Source organism: Thalassophryne amazonica, chromosome 9, assembly GCF_902500255.1.
Source record: "Thalassophryne amazonica chromosome 9, fThaAma1.1, whole genome shotgun sequence".
Taxonomy (NCBI): Eukaryota; Metazoa; Chordata; class Actinopteri; order Batrachoidiformes; family Batrachoididae; genus Thalassophryne; species Thalassophryne amazonica.
The window spans coordinates 17332066-17344812 of record NC_047111.1 but is presented as its reverse complement, the minus strand read 5'-3'; the positions used below and the strand labels follow the sequence as shown (position 1 = coordinate 17344812).

Sequence of the window (12747 nt, the reverse complement as noted above, 5' to 3'; positions counted from 1 at the left end):
TTAAAATATTCACCACAGAGTACTTTCTGTGTAATTAGTGAGAACAGTGATGTCATCATGTATCGTTAAACTCCTGTCAGCTGAATGAATATTCATTTCTGACAGCTCGGAGGAAGTCAGTTGATCTGTTAAAATCTACATATTTACTGTATTCTACGGAGTATAAGTCACACCAGACTATAAATCACATCTTTTTTCTGTATTTTCAGCTCTTTTATTTGGGTTTTTTGTGCAGTTTTAAAGTCTACTTTCTATGATTGGAATTTATTCTTTAATTAATCATTTAATTTAATATTATAAAATATAAAAATTTCATATAATTTAGTGCTTTTCCAGAGTGTAACTTTGTCTTTTGTTCTTTTTACTAGTTTTGGAGGTTGTGCAACTTGTATACTGAAAAATCACAACATTCATTATTAATAATAATAGTTATTACTATTTATATCGGACTTTGCCAGAAACCAAAGCACTAAACAAAATAAACTCTAGTAATAAAAGAATAAATGCCAGTGATTAAAAAAAGTGCACTACAACAACATACAAAAATCCCAAATTAAAGAGCTGAAACTACAGAAAAAAGGTGTGACTTGTACTCTGGAAAATACAGTACTTTGATTCCTGGGGAATTCTGACATAAATATTTTAATTCTTATTATTGATAACAAATGTGTGACTTATTTTCTGTATTTAAATCACAGGACCTTTTAAATTAGTAAGTTAGTCCACATCATGGTCAGTGTGTTTTCCAGAGGAAGTTGATCTGCCCTCTGCATCCATAAATCACTGATTGTCCATGTCTTGCAGGTGGTGGACTCTCCAAGTCCCGTCTTCCCAGAGGAGAAACACTTACATCAGAACAGTCAGGCATCCCCCAAAACAAACTGCAGGTACAAACAACAACAACAGCACCTGTTGTTGGATAGATCAGGCTGGTAAACGAGGCTGCTGAGGTTCTTCAGTGTTCAGGCGAAGTCGAGGATCAGCTCCGTTGTCCCACATCTTTGATGACACACTAACTCCACCCTTGTGTTTCTCTGTCTCTCTCTCTCTCTCTGTCTTTTCAAAATGGCTCATTTCTGGTGTTTTTGTGTGATACCACATGTTGCTGTAATTAAACAGTAACAGTAAACACAAAATGTTACTTAAAATTGGAAACCTGACAGCCTGTTGGATCCCTAAGTTTTTCTGGTGGCTGCAGATCACCTTCACGGGTGATTTTGATAGATGATCAGGACTTTACCTTGAGGGCAGGAGCTCACACACTTACCCACCCCTGGTCTAGACCTTAATCCTCACTATGAACAAGAGTGCTAATCCTGGTGAAGAAAAGCTCCCACATTTTTATTTTACAGGAAGAAACCCGAAGTAGACCAGACTCAGTGAAGGGGTCATCTGCTGTGGTCATTCTAACAAGACAGAAAATAACAGGAAAACAGAAAACTGAGACACACGAACATCATTTATTGGTATCAGTAGACCACAAAGAGGTCCAGATCTGATTCCCAGAGTCCCTCATTGAGGCTGGAGGTATGCAGGAGTCTGATCTAAACCAGCTGGACCTCCAGTTTGATTCCATGGTGTTTTCCTACTTCTTGAAGTGACTTTCTCAGTTCTTAAAAAATGAATTCTATATCTTTAGGCTCCAAGTTATTTTGTGGGAAGTTTGTTTTTGTCTATTGAGTTTGAAGTAGGACTGTTGGGATGGTCCCTTCGCTTACTGTGCCACGTCCTCTGCTTGCAGGTTGAATCCCCACAGCTGTGATCCAGTCATCAGTTCAAAGAATGACTCCATCACTGTGGACCAGAAAGGCTCGGACCAACGCGTCGCACCTCCTTTGCCTTCCACGTCTACCTGCATTCCTGACCCGGAACTGCAACCAGGCAGTAGTTGGGTACCTGTTGGTGCAGCAGGGACATCTGCTGGCCAGACAACCGTACACTACTACTGGGGGGTTCCGTTTTGTCCTCGGGGTCTGGATCCAAATGCCTACACACAGGTGAGACCGAATCCTTTGTTGTGTTTTCTCATTATCATATTTAATGCCTCAGGAGACATTATTTGGAATATGTTACCTGGAACCCAACACGAGAGGTTGATTAAATTTCTCAGTCTGAGCTCAGCTGACATCTGCATTAATTGTATTTTTTTCATAAACCCAATGTGTTTATACAATAACAAGTTCTACACCCGAGCAGTTTCATTTGTAAGCTTGGACACTAATGCTTGTTAGGTTGTCTTGGACAAGTAGAAAAGGTTTTTGGTCAACAGGACTCTGTTCTGTCCCGTTGTCCGAATTGGACTAGCACAAATTTGTCTCCTTTAAGACATTTGCTTCGCCAAATGTTTCATTACTCACTTAACTCACTTAGTCACTTAACAATTCATGAGAAACTGCTGACATCTACTGGACAAATGATTTACACTTACTGTGATATTACAAGATGGAGGCCACATAGTGCAAAGTCAGTGGACACGTAACAGCCAGTAATGCTGTATAATTCATTATTGGGCATTGGTTGATATTAAACACACCAACTGGTAACATTTTCACATTATCTCAGAATTTGATATCAATCAATCAATCAATTTTTTTTTTATATAGCGCCAAATCACAACAAACAGTTGCCCCAAGGCGCTTTATATTGTAAGGCAAGGCCATACAATAATGATGTAAAACCCCAACGGTCAAAACGACCCCCTGTGAGCAAGCACTTGGCTACAGTGGGAAGGAAAAACTCCCTTTTAACAGGAAGAAACCTCCAGCAGAACCAGGCTCAGGGAGGGGCAGTCTTCTGCTGGGACTGGTTGGGGCTGAGGGAGAGAACCAGGAAAAAGACATGCTGTGGAGGGGAGCAGAGATCGATCACTAATGATTAAATGCAGAGTGGTGCATACAGAGCAAAAAGAGAAAGAAACAGTGCATCATGGGAACCCCCCAGCAGTCTACGTCTATAGCAGCATAACTAAGGGATGGTTCAGGGTCACCTGATCCAGCCCTAACTATAAGCTTTAGCAAAAAGGAAAGTTTTAAGCCTAATCTTAAAAGTAGAGAGGGTGTCTGTCTCCCTGATCTGAATTGGGAGCTGGTTCCACAGGAGAGGAGCCTGAAAGCTGAAGGCTCTGCCTCCCATTCTACTCTTACAAACCCTAGGAACTACAAGTAAGCCTGCAGTCTGAGAGCGAAGCGCTCTATTGGGGTGATATGGTACTACGAGGTCCCTAAGATAAGATGGGACCTGATTATTCAAAACCTTATAAGTAAGAAGAAGAATTTTAAATTCTATTCTAGAATTAACAGGAAGCCAATGAAGAGAGGCCAATATGGGTGAGATATGCTCTCTCCTTCTAGTCCCCGTCAGCACTCTAGCTGCAGCATTTTGAATTAACTGAAGGCTTTTTAGGGAACTTTTAGGACATCCTGATAATAATGAATTACAATAGTCCAGCCTAGAGGAAATAAATGCATGAATTAGTTTTTCAGCATCACTCTGAGACAAGACCTTTCTGATTTTAGAGATATTGCGTAAATGCAAAAAAGCAGTCCTACATATTTGTTTAATATGCGCTTTGAATGACATATCCTGATCAAAAATGACTCCAAGATTTCTCACAGTATTACTAGAGGTCAGGGTAATGCCATCCAGAGTAAGGATCTGGTTAGACACCATGTTTCTAAGATTTGTGGGGCCAAGAACAATAACTTCAGTTTTATCTGAGTTTAAAAGCAGGAAATTAGAGGTCATCCATGTCTTTATGTCTGTAAGACAATCCTGCAGTTTAGCTAATTGGTGTGTGTCCTCTGGCTTCATGGATAGATAAAGCTGGGTATCATCTGCGTAACAATGAAAATTTAAGCAATACCGTCTAATAATACTGCCTAAGGGAAGCATATATAAAGTGAATAAAATTGGTCCTAGAACAGAACCTTGTGGAACTCCATAATTAACTTTAGTCTGTGAAGAAGATTCCCCATTTACATGAACAAATTGTAATCTATTAGACAAATATGATTCAAACCACCGCAGCGCAGTGCCTTTAATACCTATGGCATGCTCTAATCTCTGTAATAAAATTTTATGGTCAACAGTATCAAAAGCAGCACTGAGGTCTAACAGAACAAGCACAGAGATGAGTCCACTGTCCGAGGCCATAAGAAGATCATTTGTAACCTTCACTAATGCTGTTTCTGTACTATGATGAATTCTAAAACCTGACTGAAACTCTTCAAATAGACCATTCCTCTGCAGATGATCAGTTAGCTGTTTTACAACTACCCTTTCAAGAATTTTTGAGAGAAAAGGAAGGTTGGAGATTGGCCTATAATTAGCTAAGATAGCTGGGTCAAGTGATGGCTTTTTAAGTAATGGTTTAATTACTGCCACCTTAAAAGCCTGTGGTACATAGCCAACTAACAAAGATAGATTGATCATATTTAAGATCGAAGCATTAAATAATGGTAGGGCTTCCTTGAGCAGCCTGGTAGGAATGGGGTCTAATAAACATGTTGATGGTTTGGATGAAGTAACTAATGAAAATAACTCAGACAGAACAATCGGAGAGAAAGAGTCTAACCAAATACCGGCATCACTGAAAGCAGCCAAAGATAACGATACGTCTTTGGGATGGTTATGAGTAATTTTTTCTCTAATAGTTAAAATTTTGTTAGCAAAGAAAGTCATGAACTCATTACTAGTTAAAGATAATGGAATACTCAGCTCAATAGAGCTCTGACTCTTTGTCAGCCTGGCTACAGTGCTGAAAAGAAACCTGGGGTTGTTCTTATTTTCTTCAATTAGTGATGAGTAGAAAGATGTCCTAGCTTTACGGAGGGCTTTTTTATAGAGCAACAGACTCTTTTTCCAGGCTAAGTGAAGATCTTCTAAATTAGTGAGACGCCATTTCCTCTCCAACTTACGGGTTATCTGCTTTAAGCTACGAGTTTGAGAGTTATACCATGGAGTCAGACACTTCTGATTTAAAGCTGTCTTTTTCAGAGGAGCTACAGCATCCAAAGTTGTCTTCAATGAGGATGTAAAACTATTGACGAGATACTCTATCTCCCTTACAGAGTTTAGGTAGCTACTCTGCACTGTGTTGTTATATGGCATTAGAGAACATAAAGAAGGAATCATATCCTTAAACCTAGTTACAGCGCTTTCTGAAAGACTTCTAGTGTAATGAAACTTATTCCCTACTGCTGGGTAGTCCATCAGAGTAAATGTAAATGTTATTAAAAAATGATCAGACAGAAGGGAGTTTTCAGGGAATACTGTTAAGTCTTCTATTTCCATACCATAAGTCAGAACAAGATCTAAGATATGATTAAAGTGGTGGGTGGACTCATTTACTTTTTGAGCAAAGCCAATAGAGTCTAATAATAGATTAAATGCAGTGTTGAGGCTGTCATTCTCAGCATCTGTGTGGATGTTAAAATCGCCCACTATAATTATCTTATCTGAGCTAAGCACTAAGTCAGACAAAAGGTCTGAAAATTCACAGAGAAACTCACAGTAACGACCAGGTGGACGATAGATAATAACAAATAAAACTGGTTTTTGGGACTTCCAATTTGGATGGACAAGACTAAGAGACAAGCTTTCAAATGAATTAAAGCTCTGTCTGGGTTTTTGATTAATTAATAAGCTGGAATGGAAGATTGCTGCTAATCCACCGCCCCGGCCCGTGCTACGAGCATTCTGACAGTTAGTGTGACTCGGGGGTGTTGACTCATTTAAACTAACATATTCATCCTGCTGTAACCAGGTTTCTGTAAGGCAGAATAAATCAATATGTTGATCAATTATTATATCATTTACCAACAGGGACTTAGAAGAGAGAGACCTAATGTTTAATAGACCACATTTAACTGTTTTAGTCTGTGGTGCAGTAGAAGGTGCTATATTATTTTTTCTTTTTGAATTTTTATGCTTAAATAGATTTTTGCTGGTTATTGGTAGTCTGGGAGCAGGCACCGTCTCTACGGGGATGGGGTAATGAGGGGATGGCAGGGGGAGAGAAGCTGCAGAGAGGTGTGTAAGACTACAACTCTGCTTCCTGGTCCCAACCCTGGATAGTCACGGTTTGGAGGATTTAAGAAAATTAGCCAGATTTCTAGAAATGAGAGCTGCTCCATCCAAAGTGGGATGGATGCCGTCTCTCCTAACAAGACCAGGTTTTCCCCAGAAGCTTTGCCAATTATCTATGAAGCCCACCTCATTTTTTGGACACCACTCAGACAGCCAGCAATTCAAGGAGAACATGCGGCTAAACACGTCACTCCCGGTCTGATTGGGGAGGGGCCCAGAGAAAACTACAGAGTCCGACATTGTTTTTGCAAAGTTACACACCGATTTAATGTTAATTTTAGTGACCTCCGATTGGCGTAACCGGGTGTCATTACTGCCGACGTGAATTACAATCTTACCAAATTTACGCTTAGCCTTAACCAGCAGTTTCAAATTTCCTTCAATGTCGCTTGCTCTGGCCCCCGGAAGACAATTGACTATGGTTGCTGGTGTCGCTAACTTCACATTTCTCAAAACAGAGTCGCCAATAACCAGAGTTTGATCCTCGGCGGGTGTGTCGTCGAGTGGGGAAAAACGGTTAGAAATGTGAACGGGTTGGCGGTGTACACGGGGCTTCTGTTTAGGGCTACGCTTCCTCCTCACAGTCACCCAGTCAGCCTGCTTTCCCGGCTGCTCGGGATCTGCCAGGGGGGAACTAACGGCGGCTAAGCTACCTTGGTCCGCACCGACTACAGGGGCCTGGCTAGCTGTAGAATTTTCCACGGTGCGGAGCCGAGTCTCCAATTCGCCCAGCCTGGCCTCCAAAGCTACGAATAAGCTACACTTATTACAAGTACCATTACTGCTAAAGGAGGCCGAGGAATAACTAAACATTTCACACCCAGAGCAGAAAAGTGCGGGAGAGACAGGAGAAGCCGCCATGCTAAATCGGCTAAGAGCTAGTAGCTACGCTAAGCTAGCGGATTCCTAAAAACACGCAAAGTGAATAATGTGTAAATAATTTAGAGGTGATTCAGCAGAATGAGTGCTTTAGTTAAGGCACGTAAAGATTACACTGGGAAACAAATCGTAATCTAGATAACTAGATCAATCTAACTGCGCAGATTAAACAGCTAACAGATACAGAAAAACACCGCTGTGCTCCGGAACAGGAAGTGATACAATACCGCAGTGAGAGCCAACCACCAGTAGAGACAAGCAGATATACAAGCAAGCTGCCCATAAGAGCAATGGACACAACTAAGTTGATTTTTGTCTGTCAGCCTGTCCTATTTTTGCTAAAATTTAATTTCAAATGAATAAACATTTGAGACCTTGACACACGTTTGACCAGATTTTGCCACCATCTAGTGGGCAGTGTGAGAATTTCAGGGCTTCCGATACAATTCCTACTTGAAACAAAAAATTTCAGTAAAAAAAAAAAAGAAGGAATTTAGAAATGTCAGAAATGTATGATTGGGGGGGGCACACAGATCTTTGGCCTCCCAGTAGTAATGTATAAACATTTTGATTTGAGAGTGTTTCTGTTGTGGGGTTTTAAGATATGAAAATTTGCCGGAAGGACAGAGCTTCTCCTGACAGGCGGAATGTACAGTTGTGAAACATTTAATGTAATGAGTACATCACACCACGGCTGATCGGTGTAGGGCAAGTTCAGGTCCTGGGACCTTTGGTCCCATAGTCTTTGACTCCCTGCACGGGACACCAGTCCATCACTGGTTACTTCCCCAGTGAAGGCTGCTGGTCTCCACTTCCAGCTGGATGGACTGGGACAATGCAGATGGAGGGTCGTCCTTCAGTTGCCCATCTCGCATCCTCCCCCCAGAAAAAGCACACATTTTAACTCCTCCCTCACCCAAACCGCGGCGTGCTGCTGACCTTGTGTCTGTGCATTGGAGGGAATCTAAGAATTTATTTACCTTTGTTTAACTGTATTTTCTTCTCTCCGGTCAGGTGATTGTAGCTCAGTTGGAGGTGTACGAGAAGAGCGTGAAATGGGCTCGGCGCTCTCTGCTGAAGAAGGCTGAGTGGGGGGAGCCCGTCCTCCCCCGGGCTGAGGTACGTATGTCCTCATGCTGTGTGCACATTTAACAATGCTGCAGCCACTTGTCATGTAAGAATCACCTTTTAATTTTTTTTTTTTTTTTTTCTGCAGAAATTCCCGTCACCTCACTCACCTGGTGAATCGCCGCCACAGCAGATTTCTAGAAGGTAAAACAGGAGAAACTGTCACCAGCATAGCTTCATGTCCACCTCTGACAAACATCGCCACTCTGTGACAAACTTTGACTTATGTTCTGTGGAGTAACCGTCATACTTCAGTGACAGAACATTGTTGTTGTTTTGGTGCGTTTGACCTGAGCGGAACGTTTTGTGTGGACCCAGGCAGGGCCTCAGGCTGAGGGGTAAAAAACCGACTGAAGCAGCTGCTGCGCCGCCGCCTGAACCAGAGGAGGAAAAGGACGGATACAAAGAAGAGGAGGAGCAGCGAGGACAGGATACCGATGACTGTGACGTCTGTCCAGGTACTTAAGTAAATGGTAAATGGGCTGCATTTATATAGCGCTTTTCCATCTGCATCACACGCTCAGAGCGCTTTACAAAGTAAACAAGTAAAACACAGGTTCTACCAAATTGGGGGGAGGTGGGGGTTATTTCACTGTATTTCTCTCCTTTTGTTTTTGATTGTTTTTTTTACAACAGAGACACCACAGCTGAGTGAGAAAGATGGCGACAGCACGCCAGAGCTGACTGTGGCCGCCGACGCCGGTGAAGAGGTCTGAGCGTGTTCCTGCATTACAATGTTTCTAAGAATTTATGTCAAATATAATAATGTTGACTCGCAGCACAACAAAATTCATCAACACCGAAGTATATCAGCTAAAAAAAAAACCCAGTATCAGTTAAAAATCAGTTAATGGACAATATCAGTTAAAGGACAGTATCAGTTAAAGCAGGGGTAGGCAACCTGTTCCAGAAAGAGCCGTGAGGGTGCAGGTTTTCTTTGCAGCCACTGACTCCACCAGGTGATTTTACTGATTAATATCACTTTGAGCAGATGGAATCAGTTAATCAGTGAAATCACCTGGTGGAGTCAGTGGCTGCAAAGAAAACCTGCACCCTCATGGCTCTTTCTGGAACAGGTTGCCTACCCCTGAGTTAAAGGATAACGATGCCGTACTACTGTGTTAGGTTTAATTTAGAGCATCATATTGATACATGTATTTCAATAACCATCTGTGTTTCAGGCCTAGTTCAGTAAGCCTTACTTTAGTGCCCCCTGCTGTTCATAAGATTAGAAACGCCTGCAAATAGAGACGGTAAAAAGAACTCACACGTCTTCAGCAGCTTACTCCAGTCAAGGGTCACGGGGAAGGGGGGCTGGAGCCTATCCTAGCAGTCTTAGGGTGAGGAGGGTTCACCCTGGACAGGACACCAGTCTGTCGTAGGGCCACATACAGACAAACAAACACATTCACACCTACGGACAATTTAAAGCTTCCAGTCCACCTAAACTGCATGTCTTTGGATGTAGGAGGAAGCCAGAGCACCCGGGGGGAACCCACACAAACACGGGGAGAACAGGCAAACTATACACAGAAAGGACATAGATGGAATCAAACCCATGACCTTCTTGCTGTGAGGCAACAGTAGTAACCACTAAACCACTGTGCTGCCCGAGTAAAAAGAAGTAATTCTTAAAAATCCAGTAGGTAAAAAAAAAAAATGAAGCGGTTATCTGAGATCTCCTCCCATCTGTGTTTGATCACACGCTGAGTCAGGTCTCTCAGGACCAGAACTCTCCTCAGGTCCACCCACCACCAGCCCGAACACAGCCGCGATAATTGACTTAATTGCTTGTACACTGAGCCATCGTCTCTCCATCAACAGAGCAAAGCCACGCCCCCTTCACGTCAACATTATGTACATTTGTAGGTCAAAACAGAACTTTAAAGTTGTGAAGTGCTGCATCACCTGTGAGAAACAGCTGTGGCTGATTTCTCCACAGATCCAACCTGAGAGCCCAGAACTGCCTCAGATCCTCAGCGGAGACTCTGCAGGCCACAAGGAGGCGCCACAGGAGGACATGGAGGTGGACGGTAGGTAACCTTAACGAAGACAACAGAAAGTCCCGCTAATGTGAAGACGATTTGGAAATATGAAGTTTTATTGAAGCATTTATGAAGCATTATTGGACTTAAAGCTACAGTGTGTAGGATTCAGTGACATCTAGTGGTGAGGTTGCAGTTTGCATTGCTGTGAGAATGTTTAAAGTGTTGATTTCCAGCAGGTGTGGCAGGCAGAGAGCCAGAGGAAAATGTTGCTGTGGACAGCTCTGTGAGAGGGGAGGAGGCAAAGGAGGAAGGAAGGGATCTAGGGGTACAAGAGCTGAAGGACGGTGGAGGTCAAAGGTCGGCATCTCCGGAGGTCGAAATAACTGCTGCCCCTCAGAGTCCAGAACCTGTTGTAGACTGCCCCATCTGTCAGAAGTCCTTCCGCTTCACACAGATTGAGCTGCACGCCGCCTACTGCGATGGGGAGGCGGCCTCCACCACCACCGAGACCAGGCCAGGGCCCGACTGTTTCCAAGGTGACCAAAACTGTATTATTTCTATATGTAAAATTCTTATTTAAAGAAATAGATGGATAAATGAGTCTATTAAATCTAGTTTAACAACAAAACAGTGAATGCTAGCACCACATAAAAATAAATACGTTTTGCAAATATAACAGTCTGCCGCCAAGGCCAGGGTGTGGCAGACGCCAAGGCCTGGAGGCCAAGAAGGCCACTGCTGCTTGTTAAGAAGAAAAACATGAAAATACGAGGTCTGTTAGAAAAGTATCGGACCTTTTTATTTTTTTCAAAAACCTGATGGATTTGAATCACGTGTGGTTGCATGAGCCAACCTTGAACCTTCGTGCGCATGCGTGAATTTTTTCACGCCTGTCGATTGCGTCAGTTCCTTGTAAGCAGCCTTCCTGTCATATCCAAACTTGCCTCTACTGGTGGTTGGCTCTCACTGCGGTATTGTATCACTTCCTGTTCCGGAGCACAGCGGTGTTTGCTGTATCTGTTAGCTGTTTAATCTGCGCAGTTAGATTGATCTAGTTATCTAGATTACGATTTGTTTCCCAGTGTAATCTTCACGTGCCTTAACTAAAGCACTCCTTCTGCTGAATCACCTCTAAATTATTTACACATTATTCACTTTGCGTGTTTTTAGGAATCCGCTAGCTTAGCGCAGCTACTAACTCTTAGCCGATTTAGCATGGCGGCTTCTCCTGTCTCTCCCGCACTTTTCTGCTCTGGGTGTGAAATGTTTAGTTATTCCTCGGCCTCCTTTAGCAGTAACGGTACTTGTAATAAGTGTAGCTTATTCATAGCTTTGGAGGCCAGGCTGGGCGAATTGGAGACTCGGCTCCGCACCGTGGAAAATTCTACAGCTAGCCAGGCCCCTGTAGTCGGTGCGGACCAAGGTAGCTTAGCCGCCGTTAGTTCCCCTCTGGCAGATCCCGAGCAGCCGGGAAAGCAGGCCGACTGGGTGACTGTGAGGAGGAAGCGTAGTTCTAAACAGAAGCCCCGTGTACACCGCCAACCCGTTCACATTTCTAACCGTTTTTCCCCACTCGACGACACACCCGCCGAGGATCAAACTCTGGTTATTGGCGACTCTGTTTTGAGAAATGTGAAGTTAGCGACACCAGCAACCATAGTCAATAGTCTTCCGGGGGCCAGAGCAGGCGACATTGAAGGAAATTTGAAACTGCTGGCTAAGGCTAAGCGTAAATTTGGTAAGATTGTAATTCACGTCGGCAGTAATGACACCCGGTTACGCCAATCGGAGGTCACTAAAATTAACATTAAATCGGTGTGTAACTTTGCAAAAACAATGTCGGACTCTGTAGTTTTCTCTGGGCCCCTCCCCAATCGGACCGGGAGTGACATGTTTAGCCGCATGTTCTCCTTGAATTGCTGGCTGTCTGAGTGGTGTCCAAAAAATGAGGTGGGCTTCATAGATAATTGGCAAAGCTTCTGGGGAAAACCTGGTCTTGTTAGGAGAGACGGCATCCATCCCACTTTGGATGGAGCAGCTCTCATTTCTAGAAATCTGGCCAATTTTCTTAAATCCTCCAAACCGTGACTATCCAGGGTTGGGACCAGGAAGCAGAGTTGTAGTCTTACACACCTCTCTGCAGCTTCTCTCCCCCTGCCATCCCCTCATTACCCCATCCCCGTAGAGATGGTGTCTGCTCCCAGACCACCAATAACCAGCAAAAATCTATTTAAGCATAAAAATTCAAAAAGAAAAAATAATATAGCACCTTCAACTGCACCACAGACTAAAACAGTTAAATGTGGTCTATTAAACATTAGGTCTCTCTTTTCTAAGTCCCTGTTGGTAAATGATATAATAATTGATCAACATATTGATTTATTCTGCCTTACAGAAACCTGGTTACAGCAGGATGAATATGTTAGTTTAAATGAGTCAACACCCCCGAGTCACACTAACTGTCAGAATGCTTGTAGCACGGGCCGGGGTGGAGGATTAGCAGCAATCTTCCATTCCAGCTTATTAATTAATCAAAAACCCAGACAGAGCTTTATTTCATTTGAAAGCTTGACTCTTAGTCTTGTCCATCCAAATTGGAAGTCCCAAAAACCAGTTTTATTTGTTATTATCTATCGTCCACCTGGTCGTTACTGTGAGTTTCTCT

At 43.0% G+C, this 12747-nt stretch overlaps 1 protein-coding gene across 1 annotated transcript in view; it reads left to right on the top strand.

Moving 5' to 3' along the window:
- Positions 1–12747, top strand: part of uimc1 (ubiquitin interaction motif containing 1) — a 39527-nt gene that overhangs the window by 15927 nt on the left and 10853 nt on the right. The window contains exons 12-19 of the mRNA XM_034177695.1: positions 805–887; positions 1742–1997; positions 7981–8085; positions 8183–8238; positions 8413–8552; positions 8731–8804; positions 10037–10127; positions 10316–10630. Of these exons, the coding sequence (XP_034033586.1) occupies positions 805–887; positions 1742–1997; positions 7981–8085; positions 8183–8238; positions 8413–8552; positions 8731–8804; positions 10037–10127; positions 10316–10630 (1120 nt within the window). The remainder of the gene's footprint in view (positions 1–804; positions 888–1741; positions 1998–7980; positions 8086–8182; positions 8239–8412; positions 8553–8730; positions 8805–10036; positions 10128–10315; positions 10631–12747) is intronic.